The sequence below is a fragment of the Pocillopora verrucosa genome, chromosome 5 (genome assembly GCF_036669915.1).
Source record: "Pocillopora verrucosa isolate sample1 chromosome 5, ASM3666991v2, whole genome shotgun sequence".
In the NCBI taxonomy this organism is placed as follows: Eukaryota; Metazoa; Cnidaria; class Anthozoa; order Scleractinia; family Pocilloporidae; genus Pocillopora; species Pocillopora verrucosa.
The window spans coordinates 11,157,229-11,179,789 of record NC_089316.1 but is presented as its reverse complement, the minus strand read 5'-3'; the positions used below and the strand labels follow the sequence as shown (position 1 = coordinate 11,179,789).

The window sequence follows — 22,561 nt, the reverse complement described above, 5'->3', positions numbered from 1 at the left end:
AGACTCTACGGTGAGCGAGGTGTATTATGAAGTTCATATGGCACGCTTCCTGCATACTTCTAGGATGAACAACGTTGATAGCGTCATGTTTGTGGGTCAAATTATAGATCAAATTGCATTGAGCAATTGTTACTTCGCCTACACGTTTTATTCTGTAGAAGTGATAACTACCAAGTTAATGAAGTAGACCTTCGCGGTCTATTACTGTCAAGTTTACCTATCAAAACTTCACCGATCTACATTACGTTAGAGGCCATCGCGGAGATCCATTTTGAAAGACGCAATTCCCTCACACGGTCGTTTAGGTTGATATCTTGGGAGTCTTCAGATCAAATTACAAGGCAATAAGTAAAGTTTATATACCCTATTGACTCTTCAAAACTCGGCAAAAAACTTAAAATGCCAACTCCTAATAAAATCATAGAGGCGTCCTGCATAGTCTCAGGAGGTTCCTGGCAAAAACAGGATTCGCGGTAACTACTTAACAGTAACCCGTGACAGACCTGAAGTTCAATTCTGCTGAACGGCAATTTTGATTTCAATTTTTTTCTTTTTTTCAACTTAAAAAGCGGCCTAAGCACGCCGCGGCAAAAATGAATGGTTGCTGATCGAGTGCCAGCAACAAAAATTGCCAAAATTATAAGGCTTGATCCATTTTAGTGAGATCATTTCGCCATTCCGCAACGAATTTCTTTACTTATTTTGCTGAAAACAAGGCTTCTTTTTTACTTTCATCTATGGACCCTTTTCCTTTTTATCTTTCTCCATTCACATGCTAGTTTTAAACGCAGACCGATAACATAGATTTTCACCCGCATTTCAATATATCACAAAAATGTTCTTGGAAATTATAATGAAATCAATAATGCTTAGTTTGACATGAAGAAAAAAACTAAGGTCTACCGTATCCTTAAACCCACAGCCGGACAGGCGGAGACAGAGAAACGGGAGGAATACAAATAGAATCCGTATGTTACTTTGGCCTGAACACTGAATTGTGTCAGAATTAGAATATTTTTTGATATGCATGCATCATAATAATCTAACAATTACATTCCGTTTTTCTTTGAAATCTAATATAGTCAATCCTACGTTAGATCAAGCTCCAAAGACGCAGTATGTATTTTTGAACAGAACCTCTAACCTGTGGTGCCCAGTGAAAGGTGCGCCGGCTCCGTACATTGTGTGGAGAAAAGATGGTGTCGCTGTTCAAAATAGTACCAGCATAACATTTCGGCTTAAAGTAACTTCAGAAAACAACGTGAATTACAGTTGCGAGGTAAGAACAGATGGAGAGGTATTAAAAAGATACATCAGCCTCAGAATTGAAGGTGAGGTATTATTGTTTTGTTGAAGTATATCAGTACTTTGCATAATTGGATTATCTAAACCTGTACCTTTTCATTTGCTCAAAATTCTATACACCCGGAAAAAAGTTTAAGCTACTTTGGTGGTTGGATCTTATTTAACCTTTCAAACGTAATCTTTCTATATCCCTTTAATGTAACTTGTATGTTGTTTTTAGGTTTGAATGTTAATTATTGGTATGACAGTTATCTGGTGAAGGGGAAGGCGGATATGATGAGAACCAAAGGAAATTCCCATTTGTACGCTTAGACTTGTTTCTATTCCAAGTGAAGTTACTATGCCACAGATTTTTCGATTTTGGCGCCTGCATACAGTGTACCTGAAGTTCGTGTTTTCAATCCAGTTTTCATCTTTGATTCATGATCAGTTAATTTACATCGTAACTCTGAAGTGTTCATGTAATCTTGGTAATTGTGATTTTACAGTAATGTTCTATCAAAATGAAATATTCTTCGTTGCCAAAACAACTGATTTGAAGCCTTTGTTGACGAATTTTAACGGCCAATCATTTCTTGCCTCATTTTAGAGTGCCCAGACCCTTGCGAATGTGACGTCTTCCACCAAACTATTGTTAGTGTGAATTGTGGTGGAAAAAGCTTTAATTCAATTGCATGGAAATTTCCGCTTGCTATGTCAAAATTGTGAGTGTAATTAAACAGTTATAAACACCAAGAAAAGGTTGACCCAGAGGACTGCTTCTCCACCAAAAGCCCTATTCTTAGAGGAATTCCTCTCATGCTCTCTTGGACCTTATTCTCAAAGGAATTACTTTCATGTTATGGCAAGACTCAAATCGATTAGGATAACCCCAGGACAACGTAAAATGTACCATAACAGGTAGTCGAGTCGTGGGAATTCTTAATGTGCACAATTTTCTACGCTGGATTGGCTATATCCTCCTAGGATCTACAAGGAAGGGTTTGATCCTAAAATAATTTAACAGAGATAAGGTCAAGAATAAGGCTTACATGTGGGATTCAGTCTCTTTACTTGATCCTCTCTTAAAACTAGTAACACGTACGTCCTGAACCGTGTGAATTTAACACTCAGCGTGTAATTTAATAAAAAAGTGGGAAATGAAGGATTTGCTTTATCGGGTTGATCAAAGAGTGCAATTAGTTGTCAAGCCACGCTAACGAAGAATCTAAACTCATTTTAAGTTTTAACTTTCAATTTCAACAAAGGTTGCAGCACACAGAGCTGTAAATGTTCTATAATACGTCACTGAAATAAAAGTGAAAACAATAAACTTATCAGTTCAGTTTGGTTTATCTGTTGACGTTGTGACAAATTTAGTTTGCGCCACTTTTTAACTTTCACTGATGTAATAACTGACCAGAAATCAATGTAACTATCTTGATGCCAATGCTAAAGATAAGGAATAAATTATTCGATCAATGAGATTTGAACCATAAAACAGTTGCTTAATACCAAAGGAAGTAAAAGAACGCCAATCATAAGAAGCACCGCATGAGCCAATTGCTAACACTGCTCTTAACATTGCAAAGTTCACTGACCAACTGGTGATAATGTTTGACTCCAGATTGACAGGTTCGGATTTAAGCCCTGGCCAGATCAATGTATTGTGTTTTGGCGAAAGACATTCTCTCTAGCCAGAGATCAAAAATAGATACAGTGAAACTAAGAAACTACGAAAACTATTGATGAAGTTCCCGGCGATGGGCTATCGTTCCACTCAAATAGAGTATCATCACTTTCAATATCCCTACTCTTCAGAAAGTGGCAAAATATCAGGCGGTGATGGATCATTAGGCTGACGAGAGTAACCTATGATTCAAGATACGATATTAGTCATTTATTAGTTGTTTTCTCTATAAATTTCCTTATAGTTTTGACAATGAAGAGATTAGACGTTCAGGTGTCATTCTTATCGTAACGGTTGTACTCAGCATGTACTTTATACGTTCTGACGTTATCTTGATAGGCACTTAAGCAACAACAAGCTGAGGGAATTGCCCCAAGGAATCTTCAGTAATTATACCCAGCTGGAGTGGCTGTAAGCCAAGACTATTTGTTATTTGTGTCAGACACGTTTGTAATGATTCTTGATAGGAATTTGAGTAACAGTGAACTAAAGGACTCCTCACCGAGTAATCTGCGGTTGTAATGTTGAGTCTTTGTAGCTCCCAAAAATCATGACTAGCTCCGCCCAACCTTTACATGAACACCTGAAGTGTACCTGAACTCATTACTTCAGTTACTGTGTCAGTAACACGGACAGACGTGTGATCTTGTGGCCTGATCGTCCGGATGGGGGTAGTCCTGCGAAGGATTGTTGTCGACTGACAATGTTTCTCTACTCGACCCTTAGGATAACCTCCGCCGGACTTATCGAAACGTTGAAATTGGTTCCGAACACAATCCTTCGAGGCACCACTTTCACCCGAACAATAATAATTACCCGATAAATTCTTCTTAATTTGGGGAGCCTCCCTGTTAGAGATTGCGAAATCCCCCCCCCCCCACCCCTGCTTTTTAGTGTTAATGGGTATTTAACCAATGCCCCTTCCCCCTCCTTCAGGCTCTGGGTTTACATAGAGCTCCCAAATCTAAGAATTAAGGCACAGTCTCCAAAAATAAAGAAAAAATACTTAACGTGAAAATGGATCGAGCTCACTTACAGTTCTGGTTAAGCACAAAATAGGCTATATTCATGGCTGATAGTAAAGAAATTATTACATAGATTTGTTTTAGCCCCCCTATCAAAGCTCACACGAAAGTACAGCATTACTGGATGCACCCTTTGATTTAATGTAATCATCGAATACATGGTAATGAACACCACCCTCTATCAATTCTTGGCAGGGTTATTAGCAACAACCAGTTGAAGGAATTACCATCAGGCATATTCAGTAACAATACCAAGCTGTCCGCCCTGTAAGTTAGGACCCTTTCTTCTTTTTGTAAAGAATGCCTAAGATCCATCTCGCACAGGGCAAGATAGATATCATATCAAAGCATGTAAGGAAATACAGCATTACTGGATACACCCTTCAATTCAACGTAATTGTTGAATATATCGTAACACCACCCTCTATCAATTCTTGGCAGGAGTATAGGCAACAACCAGTTGAAGGAATTACCATCAAGAATATTCAGTAACAATACCAAGCTGTACACCCTGTAAGTTGGGACTCTTTCTTCTTTTTGTAAAGAATGCCTCCAGAGGAGAAAGTTTCTTCTTGTTGCGCTTGATTTTAAATCTGCGATAAAGTATACGTTTGTTAGGTAAAGAAAAATAAACAATACACCATCAATGAAGCAACACAAAATAAGATAACTGGTCAGGTCGAATTTAACGTATGTAAGTCACAAATTTATTCTAACATTCAAGTTGAACCTTGTGGCGAAGTGATGTTATCTCACTTTTCCAGCTTTAGTTTTGAGCCATATTATAATTCGTAATGCTACCTTAGGTTTCTAAATGTAAATCAAAGTGCTCTATGAGCAAACTCGTGAATTGACACATGATTTTTTGGATTGTTTAATGTTATCTGGTTTAGGGAATTTTGTGGTTGATTGTCGTATTTAGAGTGCAAGCAGTAGTTCATTGTTCGCTAATGTAGCAAAGAAACAAAGTAATTGAAATTGAAATGATCATGCTATTACATTTGACAAGGGTGGATGATGTCATGTGTTTTAAACGTATATCATTTTTGTTTCTGGTTCAAAAGAAGGTCGATCATTGTAAAAATTAGAAAATCAAGGCAATACTGTCTTAATGAAAACATTAACGATTCCCTCTTTATCAAATGAGACAAACGGGAACGAGTTTTGATTGATATAACTAAGCCAAGACTGCCACCGTCATTTTAGATGTCCGCCTGGGTAGATTTTAGTCACGTGCTAGGCAACGTATTATTAATAACAAGATAGAATTTCATTTCAGGCCTATTTATCAATTTTGTGGTATATAACTTTCGCATTTTAGTACGTAATACGTATTTTGAATCTTCAAATTGTCTTGAACCTTAAAAGAAAATTGTTCGTTAAAAATTCACTGAAAATCGGTAGCTAAAATTGTTTGTTTAGGCGTTATTTGATTTTCGTGTTTACTTGTAATTTCGTCAGTCGTCGGCATCTTCTGTTGCTTCACACAGGAAAAACACACGATACGAAACGCAATGATCGATTTTGTCCTCAATCTCACGCCACAACAAGAAAAGCTTTGAACATCTGTAAACTCCGTTCACTTTGCAGTAAGTGATATTTTCAATGAATCTTCGGATTGTTTTCAAGTTCAAGGATTGTGAATTACAATTTTATGAAAAACGAAGGTTGTTCTGTTATTTCAGTGTGAATCCTAGCATGCCTGCCAGTCGCTGGCGCCGCTTGTTGAAACTAAAACGAAAAAAAAACGCTCTTTTAAGATTATCATTGGCTTCTTTTTTACCCCACCACTATTCTTAGCAACAAAGGTCGCCATTTCGTTTGTTTATTGCTCGCCAAAATTTATCAAATGCACTCAAAAGCCTAAAATCGAAAAAAAGTTTACAGGAATCGACCAATCGAGCGAGCGAGCGAATGCTATTCTCCACATCGTATCTATAACTCGCTCTTGCGCATGCGCGCAATTCACGAGTTAAAAACGGAAAAGAAGACATCGGTTCTTTTAGAATATGACTTTGTTAGGAGATTAGAACACTAAAAAGTAAGAAATTTCAAGCATACTCAGTTCCTGCACTAAACTTTCACAAGTGGAGGCGCATAGTTTGTCTTCTGACCTGTTTCATATGTCCCCGATATTAAACTAAAATATATGTTAAGTAAAAAGTAAGGACTGTTCTTCTTAGTTTTAATCCTGCTGACATTTTAAACGGAAGACAATAGGACGTAAACAGATAATTTCAGGGACAATTAGTGGCATTCAAGGCTTTACAATGATTAGACTGTGTCGCCAAAGTCACAGATTTGTATAATTGCTTGATACATCAGTCTTGATAGAACCGTCAGCCCCCGCTATAAAAAGCTGCTCTCCGGTTCTTTGGAAAAAGTTGTTTCTCGAGATTCTTTAAGTGGTGGTACCTCCATAGGAGTACTGGTTTTCGGAGGACTGACAGCAGGTTTGGGGATGGAGAGACTTTCCGACAGGTGAGTCTGTTCCGGCATGTGGATGGGCTCAGGGTTGCTTGACCGTAGTGCATGCTGGCTCCTTACTGTTTCGGAGGTGTCTTCTATTTCTCCTGAAGATCTTTCCATCCTCGTTCCTGACTTCAAATGATCTCACATCCACTTGCTGCTCTACACGAGCTTTGAACCATCTACCAGACCTGTCTGTAGGCTTTACACGCACAATTTCTCCTTTGCTCAGGTGGGGAAGTTCCTTGGCACTGATGTTGTAGTGCTTGGCTTGCAGTTGTTTTCTCTTCAAGAGCTTTCCTCGGACATTCTCAACTATTTTGGGTTTGCGGAGTTCACTGGTCGTAGGAATCAGTGTCCTAGTACGGCGACCAAACATTCTTTGTGATGGAGAACTTCCCAGGCTTTCAGAGGGTGTATTTAGGTAAAGGTCTGTTCCAGCTTCCTTGGATTTCTTTAGCAGATTCTTAGCTGTCTTGATAGCATTTTCGGCCCTACCATTGCTTTGTGGGTAATGTGGAGAGCTAGTAACATGTTCAATGTCATAGCTTCTCATAAACTGTTGGAACTCACGAGAAATACATGTATAGGGCGGACCATTCTCAGTCTGCAGTCTGTTGGGAATTCCATGTGTTGAAAAGTGTCGCTTCAGGGTTCCGATCACTTCATTGCCAGTCCTGTCCTTAAGTTGGTCGATTTCAAAGTAGCTGGAGTAATAATCTACTGCGCAGAGGTAGTCTCTGTCTTCAAAATGGAAGATATCGCATCCAACTGTTTCCCACGGAGGGTTGGGGATTTTGTGCGAGATAAGTGGTTCCTTCTGCTGATCTTTCTGGTACGTAGCACACACATCACACTTGGCTCTGTAGTCGCGAAGGTCAGCATTCATGCCAGGCCAGTAGACTGTTTCACGCGCACGTCGCAGGCAGCCCTCAACTCCTGTGTGGGCACCATGAAGTCGTTCGCGTATTTTGGGCCTCAAGGAAAGAGGTATTACACATCTTAAACCTTTGAAGAGGATTCCATCCTGTGCAGTAAGCTCATCTCTTACAATGAAGTATGGATGAAATTCTGAGAGTAGAACTTCTTTCTATTCTGGCCAGCCTTGCAATATTATTTGAGTAAGGCACTGTAATACTGAGTCTGCTGCGGTTTCACGCTGGATCTCAGCCAATTGTGGTTCTGAAATGGGCAGCAATTCAACCGCATGAATTAGTTCCGTCTCTTCTTCAGTTGGAGAGCGGGCAGTTGTTGGCAGGTAGGCACGGGACAAAATGTCTGCCGAATACATTTCAGGACTAGGTTTGTAAAGGATCTCAACATCATATTGCTGTAATCGTAGAAGCAACCTTTGCAGACTTTTAGGTGCTGTTGCTAAGGGTTTCTTACAAATAGTTTCCAAGGGCTTATGGTCTGACCACAGCATGACTTTCCGACCATAAACATACTGATGATGACGCTCAACGCCAAAAACTTGGGCCAACAGTTCTTTCTCAATTTGGGAAGAGTTCCTTTCACTTGTAGTGAGGGCTCTACTTGAATAGGATACTGGCTGGCCATTCTGCATGAACACAAATCCTATACCATTGGCAGAAGCATCTCCCTGGCCTTCAACAGGTTCACTGGAGTTGAAATATCGCAGAATTGGAGCTGAGGCACCGCTTGCTTCACGCTTCCAAAGGCTTTCTCTTGCTCTGTTGACCAGCATAATTCGACGCCCTTGTGGGTGAGTCGCCTTAGTGGTTCACACAGCTCCGAAAGTTTGCTTAGAAACTTTGACAAGTAGTTGACTAAGCCTACCAGTCTCGGGACTGCTGCCACATCACTGGGTCTTTCCATCTTTAGTACAGCTTCTACCTTTCTAGGGTCAGGCTTTATTCCTTCAGGCGTTAGCACGTGGCCAATAAAGGGGGTCTCTGTACACTTCAGCTGTAGTTTCTCTCTATTTAGCTTCAAATTCCTCTCCCGGCATCTCTCTAACAGCTTTAGTAAATTGGCATCATGATTTTTTACGGCTTCATCCTTGGTTGTACCGCGACCTGTGATTACGATGTCATCTGCTACCTTGTAGATTCCTTCGAGACCTTCAAGATTTTGATCCAACTTCCACTAAAAACATTCTGGAGCAGGAGAGATTCCGAAGGGCATCGGCAGATATCTGTACCGTGTAATCTTCTCTCTGGTTAACCGCGTTTGCTTCTTGTTCAGTGGATTGGCTCGGCGCCATGTCTTTCAGCTGTGCTGTGGTAGCTTCATTCGCCCGGCAGATGTCAACACATTTCGACAGCATTAATCCGGACTCTTGAATTAGTTTTTTACGTCTGCCATTTTCACGGACACCACAAACGATTCTATCGCGGATAATGTCATCTTTCAAAGTTCCAAAGTCGCAAGTTTCGGCGAGCGCTCTGAGTGTAGTGATGTAAGTGTCGATTGATTCTGCCTGTTCCTGCATGCGGTTGTTAAATTTGTATCTTTTGTAGATGATGTTTGTTTTCCCGATGCAATGATTTGCCCATAACTCCAACACTTTGTTTATGTCTGCATATTCTTCATCGCTTTGAAACGGTAGGCCATTGTGGACTTCGAGAGCCTCGTTCGTAATTCGGTGACTTCTTCATAGGCATCCCATACCTGTCGCCACTGTTTCCATTCTTTTGAGAGATTTACACAGCGTACCTCTAGTTTCGGGGGTAAGGAGACGTTGCACGAGAATATAGTTGTTGTGTTCGTACCGCTTGTCGATGGCGGAGTGGCATTTTCCCCGTCGGCTGGCATTTTGACTACACTTGTCTGTTTTCAAGTCTTCGCTGAACAAGGCGCCTGAACGTATCGAGCTGCACGTCTCCTAACTGAAACGAAGACCGTCTTTACCAGTCGCTGCTTGAGCCGTTCGCTCCTGACACCATGTATAAATCAAGACTCGTTACTTGATACCGTAAACTCAACGGAACTTTAATCTGGAACAAAGCAATGCTACACGGCCATATTGTCAAAACGCGCAACAACAATTCAAGCACATGGTCGAATTAAATGTTGAATGGCTGATCTAGACAATTGACATATCGTCACACTCGGAATCCATCTTACATGCAGGGAGGATGTAGTTTTTAATTACTTGGTGATTATTCACCTCAATAAAATCAAATTAATCGTTAATAATTTATACAGTCATCCATTCAAGCACTTCTCAGCCTTATTCCCTTGAGTGTTGAGTTAAGAAAAGGGAGAAGTGGGGGAATAGCCATTAGAGGCCTATTTTTACTACCCAAAGGGAAGTGCGTCTCGTTGTGTCGTTCAATCGTCCTTGATTTCGATGGATGAAAAGAAAACTTAGGCACGTTATCATTTATTAGAGTCTCTCATTAAGGCTCTCTAAGAGTCTTATTTACTGTGCATTTGATCCAGAGGTTGTGATCATCGCTTTTGAATACGTGTTGCAAGTTTCAATTCTACAATATAACGACAATCTATATAAAACAAAGTAAACGTTATTTATGTTAGAATAACTATTAAGCAAAGCTGTCAGGTGTTATACCCACTGATTGCATTTCTTCATTTACATCATAACTGTTTGTAGTCAGGTGTGGACACCGGTCGCAAGTTACATTTTCTAATTTGAAGAAAACCTGAAAAAGGTATTTGTGATATACTATCACGGTAAAACATCCAATGCAGAATATGAACCTAGACTTCACATTTCGAATAAAAATAAAGATAAAATTATGCCTCCTATGTTGTTTCCCCTCCAAATTGCAAGGAGTGTGTTGCTAGATATCGTGACCCAGAAGAACCATGTGCTTTAGAGCTGATAGGCCATCAAACTGGTTCAAAGACCAAACTAGTAGGCCATAAAATCTTGACAAATATGACGTCCCAAGCAGATGGCAGCAGCAGCGCATCAGTTCCCAGCCACAAACAGCGCAGCAAATCTTCACTTCTTTGTTCCAGTTCTTTCGAGGCTAGATCTTTGCGGGGATTTAGAAAACAATTGACTTCAAACGTGGAATTTACCCTCCATCTACACTCGAGGCTGAAAGACTATCGGGCAGCGACATTCATTACATGTTTCGGGTTAGAAGCCCTCGATATTCTGGTTTACCCAGTAAACCAGGATATCAAGGGCTTCTGCTTTGCCTCTAAAGAAGAGAAAGGCAGGATAGATAAAAATCTTAGTTTCTTAGCGGATGTGTTTTTAGCCCTCATTCAGAACATGAAAGAGATATGTTTTTTTGTATTGTTTGCCCATAACGATAGAAAGTAACCTAAAAACGAAATTACTAAGGAACTCACAAATCAGTCCCGCTTGAGCCAAGGGTCACGAGTCAAAAAACATCAAGAGGTCCAGGTTGACAAGGCCACTCGAAATCAAAGTGTGGTGATGCTCAAAGGACCGAGTACAAAAACCGAAAAAAAAAAACAAACAAACAACACAAAAGTGAACGTTTTAGGTACGTTCGTGGCTAAGACGTGGAGACAATTATTAACTTGTCACAGGCAATAGAAAGATCCTGTCACTGAATAGAAGGGATCACACAGGGAGATCCAGTCGCTATGAGTCTTTTTGTTCTTAGCGTCCAGCCAATGATCATGCGTCTGCAGGTGGCGTCCATAGCAAAGCAGTGCCGGTTCCTCAACGATGCTGGTGGGACAGGTTATATAACAGAAATGAGATAGTGGGGCATGCGGAGTACCTTGGGTCCAGATTTTGGCTTCTTTCCAAACAAAAACAAGTAATGGATTATCGCAAAGCCGGACAAGACAGAAAGTGTGAAGGAAGTATTTAAAGAAACGGACATTAACATAACAGTATAGAATGGAAGACACCACGGGGCACAGCGATAGGCTCACAAGAGTATCAAGAGGAATTCATCAGTGAGAAGGTGCATAATTTGGTCAGTGAAATAGGTTCATTGGCAAAGTTCGCTTAGACACAGCCACCGGAATGCTATGCCGTTTCCACCTTCGGCTTAAAACATCGGTGGACTTACTTTCTGGCAACACTGCTCATGTACCAGGATCTACTAGAGCCACTGGAGAATGTAATATCTCTGGGACTTATAACTGGGATAACGAAGCGCAAGTGTAATCAGCTAGATACGGACATCCAGCGCTGCTATTTGCCTGGGAGGCGCCTGAGCCTTGCAAATCCAAGGCGGGAGTACGCTTCATCAGTAAAAGTGACAGCACACCTCGTTAAGCATCTCAAACATCTTAAATTCACCAGGTACCAGACGAGTCTCTTAGTAAGCCGGCACACAACGTAATCAGTTGCGAAAGACCTGGAAAACTCAGAGACACCAGGGTAAGGGCACCACCAAAGATTAAGCTAGTGCTTGATCTGGCAGCTGAAAAAGGGTCGTCGATGTAGCTGACAGTACTTCCTCTCCGAGAAATGGGCTCCAATTTGATTAAACAGGAGTTCTGTAATGCTGTCAAACTACAATGTGGCTAGACAGTCGATGATATTCCCTCCACGTATTCAAGAGTGTATGCGGACAATTCTGTACATTAGACAATACCATGATTTGTAAACTAGGCGGATTTGTCATACAACGACATAATGAGCTGAGAGTTCTCGACATTGAACACGGAACGTTAACATCCCTAATTTTTACCACAACCGGCAGAATGAGTGGCTTCGATAAGAATAAAATATGATTGTACTCGAAAGTAGTGTCATAACTGCTATTAACAATACCATTGTTATCATTACTACTGTTGTCATAGCTGTGGTTGTATCATTTATTTGACACTGATTTTAAATTTGTTTTATTTATTATCAAAATGGGCCTTTGCTAGGTATTCTTACCACTCAGAATATTCACCAGCTTCCTGCCATTGAGATGCGATCAATATTCGATTTGATGGGATTTCATAAGGCAAGAAAAGATAAAATGCAACGTCAGGGAAAGAAAAAGAGCTAAAGAACATTCTATGCGTACCGCTATCAAATAATCAAGTATAAGAGTTTACCGCTTTACGCTTACGAGGTGTAGGTGGATTATGAACCAAGTCTCAATACGAGCATTAGGCAAAATACGAAAATGCTTTAGAACGAAGTGGAAGTACTCGGTTTGAGTCCAGAAATGTTCTTTAGATTTTTATAGAGCTGTTTCATGCGTCCCTAAAGATTATTAACCCTTCAAGTAAGATCCTCTGTAAGCCAAACTTCTGTCTTTGCGATAATGGTACTAATGCTAGAGACAACTTAAACCGCGGTAACGATTGTTCCTCATCGGTCTTAATTATAAATTCATATTTCTGTGAAACTTTATTATCTCCAGAGCTCAGAAGCCTATTTTCAAAGATGGCTGTAGTTTTAGTGTTGTAAAATTTCACACTATTTGCGGCTCTTTTATTCTTCCGTGACCATGAAAAATTAGCTTTTTCCTTAGCAGTCCTACCACAAATTAATAAAGGGGTAAGTTTCTAAAGAAACTGTGGTGCTGCGTCGGTGGGAGAGTATAGCAGGTAATTTAGTGTTAACACCTGGGTTGAAAACGTAAATTAGCCACCGTAAAGGGTAAAAAAGCTGACGTTTCGAGCGTTAGCCCTTTGTCAGAGCGATGACGAAGGGCTAACGCTCGAAACGTCAGCTTTTTACCCTTTACCGTGGCTAATTTACGTTTTCAACCCAGTTGTTAACACTAAATTACCTGCTACCACAAATTAGTCGCAAATGGTAAAAAGGGAATCAATTAAGTTTATCGGGATTCCTCCTAAGAAGGATGTAATTGAAGAAATCATAGATGAATGTTGTTATAGACATCAGCAAACGAAGGGCGAGGTTTAGAAATGGATTTGTTCGGTGCTTACCCAAAACAACTCTAGGTGGTCAAAATATTGATGATAATGAGAATGCGTTTAGATTGATAGGGCAGCTGAATACTTGTTACAAACACTAACTGTCGTCTTTTGCTGAAAGGAATTTGAAGAACAACCAGTTGGAGGACTTGCCAAAAGACATATTCAATAACAATATCAACCTGCGCGAGCTGTAAGTAAAAAAGTAAAGAGTATTTTCAGTAGTTTTACTCCAGGCCTACTGAATTTGTGAAAGGAAGAAAAGAGGACATAAACAGATAATTTGAGGGACAGTTGTAACATTTAAGGTATACCAATGATTGAAATTTGTTGCCAAGCTTATAAATTATGGTCACATTCTAAGTACGCAGGCTATTAATTTATCCTAGTAGCCGAGTTACAACTTATTGCGTGAAAAATTTATCTCCAGACCGATTTTGGTCAAAAGTACTCACCGGTGAAACCTGTAATACTACGACGTAAAACACAGGAAATGTGCTTATTTCCAACGAATGAGCCTGGAGGGACAACAAGAAAACTCAGGCACGATATCATTTATTCAAGTCTCTCACTAAGGCTCTCTAAGAGTCCGATTCACTGTGCATTTACTCCAGAGGATGAGATTATCGCTCTTGAATGCGGGTTGCGAGGTTGAATTGTACGATAAAACGATAATCTATCTTAAACAAGGTATAAGTTATTTATGTTAGAATACTAACTATGCGAAGCTGTCGAGTGGTATACCTACTAGTCACATTCTCTTCATTTACAATATAATCGTTTATAATCAGGAGAGGATATCGGTCGAAAGTTACAATTTCTCAACTAAAGAAAATCTGAAAAAAGGTTTTTGATATACCATCACGGAAAAAGATCCAATGCAGAGTAAGAACCTCGACTTGCTTGAAACTATGCATGTTAGGTCGTTTTCCCTCCAAAATTGTAAGAGAGTCTTACAATGGTAAGACTGTAGTGCGAGATATCGCGACCTAGTGACCTTATGTGTTTTTGAGCTGGCAGGTCATCAAACCGGTTCAAAGTCCTGTTTAACTTGCTTTTTCTAATTCGGGCCGCTACTGCTACATGGTGACTTTGGAAGTTCTCAGCAAGACATTTAGCAGCTTTGAACTTGTGTTTTAGTCGAATTTAAGCTGACCTTGGTCCTAGACACAGCGACAGAATCTAGACAAATGTGAGCAGATAGCAGCAGCAATGCATCAGTTCCAAGCCACAAACATCGCAGCCAATCTTCACTTCTAAAGTTCAAGTTCTTTCGAGGCTAGAACTTCGTGGAGATCTAGAAAAATATTGAAATAAATAACTTGAAACACGGAATTTATCCTCCATTTACACTTGAAGCTGGAAGATTATCGAGTAACGTCTTTCATCACATGTATCGGGTCAGAAGCCCTCCATATCCATCCTGGTTTACCCTCTACCCCTAAGGAGGAGAAAGGCAGGGTCGATAAAGTCTTAGAGATGTGGATTAATTACTGCTAAGTAAGACGAACACAATCAGCAGTGAAGGGATTATAAGGGCTAGTGAGGTAACTTTTTAAATTCCTATAAAACCTTTCAAGAATGTAAGAGCCACTACGCCGCCTGTTACGCAAGAATGCTGAGTGGATCTGGACTCATTACCAGAAAGATGCCTTCAAAGAATTCAAAGACGCTGTTTCTAAAGCACCAGTACTCAATTACTTTAGTAAGAGCGACCAAACAGGGGGACAAGACGATGCGTCCAAGGATGGGTTTGGCTTTTTACTGATGCAGCATGGTCAACCAGTGACATATAGAAGTGGGGCGCTCTCGGTGGCAGACAGGAAGTGTTCACAGGTCGAGAAGTAATTTTTGGCGTCGGTCCTTGGCATTGAGCGTATCCACCAATATGGACGGCTTCTTTGCTGCAGAAGATGATCGCCTTACGGCAATCCATCCCAGGCGCTCCAGACAAGCCTCAAGTACCTCTGCTGACTGACGCTCAAATATTATTTTCACAACTAGGCAAAGTCATAGTGGCAATACCAGCAAAGCCCAGTCTCTGTCTGTAACACCGGACAAGCCCTAAGTAGTGGACGCCGGACCACTAGATCTGATCAGTGACTATAACGCATGCAAATTATGCTTCATAAAGCCTGATCAGGAGACTAACATACCGGTTCTCTTTTAATTAACTCTTTTGAACTCTTAAAAAAAAACTAGATTCATTTGCGCATAATTTTGATTTTAGGTCATTCATGACTATACCTGGCAGTATAAACCTGAACGTAGCGTTCTCCTTTGCACCTGCTGGATTGAACACGCTTCATATAATCTTAAATGGAACAACTGAGACATTTTGTGTCGTTATTTTAAAATTCCCCACTCTTTTCCTTTATCGGTAATCAACCCCTAGCCTCCCCTGCAATCAATGTTTTCTGGCACATTATGAAAACAACACTACGTGACCAAACATAATCTTACCGTTACATGCATTTTTGGGCAGCTTCATAATCTATTTAAGGCATTAATATGAAACACGAAAAGAAAACATCGCATCTTAAACAAACGAGTCTGATAGCGGGTGTGTTTCAGGGCCTCATGTAGAACATGAAAGAGATATGATCCTTTGTAATGTTTGCTCATAACTGTAGGAAAGACCTAAAACAAACTTACAACGGTACTTACATATCGGTCTCGCTTGAGCCAAGGGTCAAGAGATGGCCACTACTAGAGGCCTATTTTTTTTGCCACCCGAAGAGAAGGGCGCTTCGTTGTGTCGTTCAATTGTGCTTGGTTTTGAATCTGCTAAAAAGGATGAGTTTGTTAGTTACTCCATAGATAAACGATAGACCATCAATGGAGTGACATCACAAAGTCTTTAACCTCTATGTGACATACCAAAACAAAGTCCTGTCATATTTAAAATAGGTTACTAATTTATCCTAGCATCCCAGTTAAACCTTGTTGCGTCCAAGAGTTGATTTAATCTGACAAGTTTATGAGGATCTAAGAGTTACAAGTACTCACCAGTGAAAAGTGTAGACCTTAACGTTCGATGTAAGGTGAAGAAAGGTGCTTATTTTCAATAACTGTGCGAGGCGTGGTGAGACAAGAACAAAACTAAGGCATAACATCATTTTTTGGAGTCTCTCAATACCAAATCCAACCTTTGAGAGATAAAAATCACAGGGAGGACACTGTGTATGTTAAGTAAAAAAAAAATTATTCAGACAATTTGTGTCTTGTTATGTTAAACTCCCCCCCCCCCCCCTGCAATCAACGTCAATCAACGTCACCTGGCTTGTAATAAGGACTGCTCTAAATGACAGTAATGACAGTGTGTAATCTTAGGTCTCAATATGTAAAACTGGGCAGATGACATCGGTTTTTTAGACAATGTAACTTTGTCAGCAGATTATAATTTTAAAAAAATGTCATTTTCGAGCAAACACGGGGCCTGCACCATGTTTACAAGCACAATGTAATCGAAACCCCTCCCTATTGCTTTTGGTAGGCTGTTGGGCAACAACCAGTTGAAGAAATTACCATCAGGCATTTTCAGCAACAACACCCATCTGAGATCTACATACTATTCTCATTTATATATCTTCATATTTTGCTCGCTTAATAAATTATCAAAGAAAACTTGTGAAGTGTATTCCAAAGTTAATGTGTTCTGAAGTTAGTGCTTTCAAAAACAATTTCCTTTTTAATCGTAGTTTATTATATTGTAAAATCTCTTGGTCAAAGACTGCACTCCCAAGTGTCGCCTTTTAAAAGTTTTCCCATGATAAGATTCTTTGGTCAAACAGTGGCGTAGCTCGTCGAAAAGAAAATCCAGTAAACCAGAGAAAGAAATCTATGCAGTGAAGGAACATCACACCGCGTCGATCTAGAGTTTGATTAGGGAAATAAGTTTAAACATGGCGTAATCATTTGTGCTGGTACAAGTGAATACAATGTGTATGTAAAGTTGAAAAAAAACTATTCAGACAATTTGTGTCTTGGTATTTCTTAAACTCCCCCTCCCTGCAATGTCGCCTGGATTATAATGAGGACTGCTCTAGATGACAGTGTGCAATGTAAGGTCTCTATATGTAAAACCGGACAGAAGACATCGGTTATCAGACAATATGACTTTATTAGCAGATTATAACTCAAAATTATACGTCAGTTTCGAGCATACACCTTGCCCGCACCATGTTGATAAGCACAACGTAATTAAAACCCCTTTATATTACTTTTGGTAGGTGGTTGAACGACAACCAGTTGAAGAAATTACCATCAGGTATTTTCAGTAACAACACCAAGCTGTGGGTGCTGTAAGTTTGGAGTCTGTCTTATTTATGTAAGGAACGCGTTAAATCCATCGCGCATTGATAAAAATAACAACAGATACGAGCAGCGTTGTCTTAGCTCCAAAAGAAATCAGCTACGAAGCAGGAATGTTTTATTTTTGTAAACACGGAATTTTTTTACCCTGCACGTACAATGGAGTAGTGGTGTAGGTCAAATGCACCCTTTGATTAAACCCTCCTGCCTTGTGCTACATCCCTCTCCTTACTTCTGCTGAACTCTACATACCATTCCCATTTATATATCTTCACACACTTGCTCACACTATAAATTATCGAAGAAAACTTGTGAAGTGTATTCCGAAGTTAGTGTGTTCTGAAGTTAGTGTTTTAAAAAATAATTTCCTTTCTAATCGTAGTTTATTATATTGTATAATCTCTTGGTCAAAGACTACACTCCATAGTTTCGCCTTTTAAAAGTTTTCCCATGATAAGCTTCTTCGGTCAAACAGCGGCATAGCTCGTCGAAAAGAAACTCTAGTAAACCAGAGAAAGAAATCTGTACAGTGAAGGAACATCATACAGTGTCGATCTCCAGGCAACAAATCGAAACAGAGTCAGGTTAATAATCACTAGGACACTCCTTAATTTACCTATTGCTTTATCTTTGTGATATGAAAGTCAAAAATACCGGTAGTGACATTTATAGTGTTTAATTTGCACAGGGAGGGGCGTTCAAATGTTATCAAGTAGTTAGTTTGATTGTTACAATTTAGACATTCGTTCATATTCGGCATGCGTTTACTACAGGAATTCGAAGTCCGAAGGTTTAAACCATCGCGACGAGTTTCCAAGTTGAACATGTGTTGTTTAACTTCCATTAGTGGAGGGGCATTGTTTGTCTAGTAATTTGTAATAGAGCTGTTTCATACGTACCAAATAACTAACTAAAATATCTGTTAGTCAAAGAGTAGAGACTCTTCTTTGTAGTTTTCATCCTACTGACTGTTAAAAAGCAAGACAAGAGGACATAACCAGATAATTTTAGGGACAGATAGCGACATTTATGACATCAGAATAATAAGGCTTTGCCACCAAAGTCACCGATTTGTATCATTGTTTGATACATCAGTCTTAATACACCCGCCAGCCCCTAATATAAAAGGTAAGCTTGGAACTTATCTTATATGCAGGAAGTTTGTAGTTTTGATTACTTGGTGATTATTTACCCAAATGAAGTCTGATTAATCATTAATAATTAATTTATAGTAATTCATTGAGCACTTCTAGGCCTTGAAGCATGGATGGGCCACTACAGGCCTATTTTTGCATTCCAAAGGAAAGGGCGTCTCGTTGTCTCGTTCATTCGTGCTTGATTTTACATATTCTGACAAGAATGAGTTCGTTAGTTACGCCGGAAGATAAACAAAAGACCATCAATGCAGCGAGATTACTCAAGCCACTATGTGACAAATCAAAGCAACTTCAGGTCACATTTTAAGTACTTAAATCAATGTGACCGGTTTTTAAGGTCGCAAAGGTCAATAGTGCTAACCGGTGAGACCTACGTACGAGGCGAAGCCCATGAAAGGTGCCTATTTTCGATGGATGCATGAGACCTGGGGGGACAACAAGAAAAGTTAGCCGTGACATCATTTGAGGGCATGGGAAGTTCTCAGCAAGACATAAAGCAACTTAAAACTGTGTTTAAGCTGACTTTGGACAGAGAAATGGTGACAAAGTGACAGTTAAAAATATGACGTTCCAACCAGATAGTAGCAGTAGCGCATCAGTTCTAAGCCTCAAACACCGCAGCAAATCTTCACTTCTACTGTTCCATTTCTAGGCCAGGTCTTCCAGGAGATCACATGTCTCGGGACAGAAGCCATCGACATCCACTCTGGTTTACCCTTTTCAGCCATGTAAAGTCGTAGAGATGTAGAATAATTACTGCGTAGGCAAGAAGAACACAATTTTCTAGCGCCACACAAATTTCAGTCATAATAGAACAGGAGCGTTGTGGAGCAAAATTCATCTAGCTGAAAAAAGAGAGGTTCGAATTCAAATAAAACGAAGTGCCATTCATTGGACATGTGATGACGAACAATGGATTGGAAGCAACAGTCAAAATAGAGCGACCAGCAGATGCGTCAGCAGCGCAGAGATTTATAGGGCTAGCAGGTATCTTTCTATATGTCTTTAAAACTTTTTAGAAATGAGAGGGCCACTGCAAAGAATGTTATTTATATTTTTATAGAGCTGTTTCATATGTCCCGAAAGATTATTAACCCTTCAAGTAAGATCCTCTGTAAGCTAAAGTTGTGTGTTTGTGATAACGGTACTTATGCTGAAGACAGCTTAAACTGCAGCTACAGTTGTTCTTCATCGGTATTAGTGATACAATGATATTCATTGCGGTTCCAATATAATAAAATGACACACTACTTGCGGCTCTTTTATTCTGCTGTGACCGTGGGAAATTAGGCTTTTCCTAAGCTGCACTCACTAAAACCTCCCAAAACCTTAAAACCTTCTAATTCACAAAATAAAAATATGTTGCAGAAGCAGGTGTGGATTTATCAACCGAAGTAGAGCATCCTTAATATGGCTACAAAGTTCGTAGCACCTTTTGCCTTAAGCCGGCGACACACCTAGGGATTTTATGCGCCAATTGCAGCCAATTTGATCGCCACAGGTAGCTGCGGACACACTTGGCGATTTTTTTTGCCGATCACGACAATGTGGCACTTCATCCCAGGTTCCATCGGGTGACGTTTAAATTCCACGGGCCGACTTAGCGAATGCCGGTGAATTTAATCGCCGATATCTGACATCCCAGATATCGGCGATTTTATACCCCGATAGCGGGGACTGGCGAAAATCGCAATCGCCGCATCGGGCACACCTGGTCATCGCCTCCTCGGTGGCCAAATCCCTGGCGAAAAAGTTTGTTGTTTTGGTGGAAAATCAGCGTCAGCTTTGTTTGCAAAGGAATAAGAATGGTAGGCCACTCGAAATCAAAAGGAAAACTTCTCTAAAAGGATGCTAACTCAGCTTTTATATACGCATGGTGATGCTCAAAGGACCCATTAAAACATAAGTAAACATTATAAGTACGTTCGAGACCAATACGTAGTGACAATTACTAACTTACCGCTGGCGGTAAAGAGATCCCGCCACTGAGAAGAAGGGACCACAAAGGGAGATCCGATCGCTACGGCCCTTTGTGCATCCAGCCTCTATCCACGAGTCTACAGGTGAGGTCCACAGCAAAGCAGTGCTGGTTCGCCAATGATGCGGGTGGGGCAGGCTCCACTACAGAAATCAAGAGATGGTGGGACATGTTGAGTACCCTGGGTCCAGATTTTGGCTACTTCTTAAACGCAAAGAAGTGCTGGATTATCGCAAAGCGGGACAAGAAAGAAAGTGTGAAAGAAGTATTTAAGGACACAGACATTAATATGACAATGGAAGGGAAGAACCATTAAAGAGCGGCGATTGGCTCACGAGAGGAATTCGTCAATGAGAAGGTGTCTGATTTGGTCAGTGAAATAGTTCAATTCGTAGAGTTTCCTCAGATATAACGAAAGGCATGCCCCGCCTTTCACCTTCGGCTTGAAACATCGCTGGACTTACTTTCTAAGAACACTGCCCGACATCCAGGATCTATTAGAGCCACTGGAGAATGCAATATTTCTAGTGCTTATTCACACTTTTGCTTCCCAGTGCCCTAATATGGTGAAATGACTTAATTTTGGGGTACAAAACGAGCGTATCTTCAAACCTCATTAAGCCTCTTATGTGATGCTGTTCAAATGTTTTTGCGACACGTAGGATTATATCAAAACAGATATGACCGGACAGTACTTAAGAAAGTTTTATCAACACCTAAAACAAAACAATTGTTATTGAAACAGATATTTCGATACAAATAACCGTGCTGCGATCTGTCGGCGTTCGGTCGATGAATGAGATGACAAACATTTGGCTTTGTGTGACTGACAAAGATTTCTCTATTTCTCTTTTCTACAACAGTCCGCCGCGACTGACAACAGTCCTTCGTCACTCGTAACATACATTATCAATCTTTCTCTGAGGCATAATTTTTCCGCTTCCATTAATATGCTTAAAATGTTGGTTTCTAACCTTGAACACCACTCTCTTCACGGGCTTCCTCACGTGACATCACGTGGATAAAGATTGTTAACTGTAATTATCTAAGAAATGTTTGTAAGAGTCTCAGTGGAAAACAATTTGAAATAAGTTTGAACATGGCGTTATCACTTGTGCTGAAGACATTGTGTATGTAAACTTAAACAAAACTATCCAGATAATTTGTGTCGCGGTATATTACCCTCCCCTCCATGCAATCGATGTCGCCTGGTTCATGATGAAGACTATTCTGAAATACAAGCCTTACGTATTGCATCGCTGGGCAATGAAAGTAGGGAGAAAAGGCATATGTAAGGCATTCAGTTGTTTTTAGTACTTAAAAAAAAAACCAGAAGTCTCAATTGGTTTTGAGCCAGATTTTAATTCGTAACACTACCCTTGGTCTCCTTATCTATTTCTGAAAAGAAGACATTGGTTCTTGCACATGTGATTTTGTTAGAAGATAAGAAAATTAAGAAAAATACGACATTTTCAACACCCGACACCCTCTTTCTATTACTTTTGGTAGGTTGTTGGACAGCAACCAGTTGAGGAAATTACCATCAGGCATTTTCAGTAGCAACACCGAGCTTGAATATTTGTAAGTTTGGACTCTGTTTTGTTTTTGTCTAAGGAACGCGTCAAATCCATTGCGCATTAGTGAAAAAAAACCATCAGATACGAGCGGCGTTGTCTTGGCTCCAAATAAATATCAGCTACAAAGTAGGAATTTTTAATTTTCGTAAACATGTTATTTATTTCCTCTGCAAGTAAAATGGGGTATGGGTGTGGGTCAAGTGCATCCTCAGACACCACCCTCCTACCCCCGTGTTACGTCCCTGTCCTCACTTCTGCTG

The 22,561-nt window shown here is 40.1% G+C and overlaps 1 protein-coding gene across 1 annotated transcript in view; it reads left to right on the top strand.

Moving 5' to 3' along the window:
• Window positions 1-399: 399 nt before the first annotated feature.
• LOC136280706 (carboxypeptidase N subunit 2-like) overlaps window positions 400-22,561 on the top strand; it is a 29,191-nt gene continuing 7,029 nt past the window's right edge. The window contains exons 1-6 of the mRNA XM_066166365.1: window positions 400-473; window positions 4,195-4,266; window positions 4,441-4,512; window positions 13,397-13,468; window positions 17,508-17,579; window positions 22,234-22,305. Of these exons, the coding sequence (XP_066022462.1) occupies window positions 400-473; window positions 4,195-4,266; window positions 4,441-4,512; window positions 13,397-13,468; window positions 17,508-17,579; window positions 22,234-22,305 (434 nt within the window). The remainder of the gene's footprint in view (window positions 474-4,194; window positions 4,267-4,440; window positions 4,513-13,396; window positions 13,469-17,507; window positions 17,580-22,233; window positions 22,306-22,561) is intronic.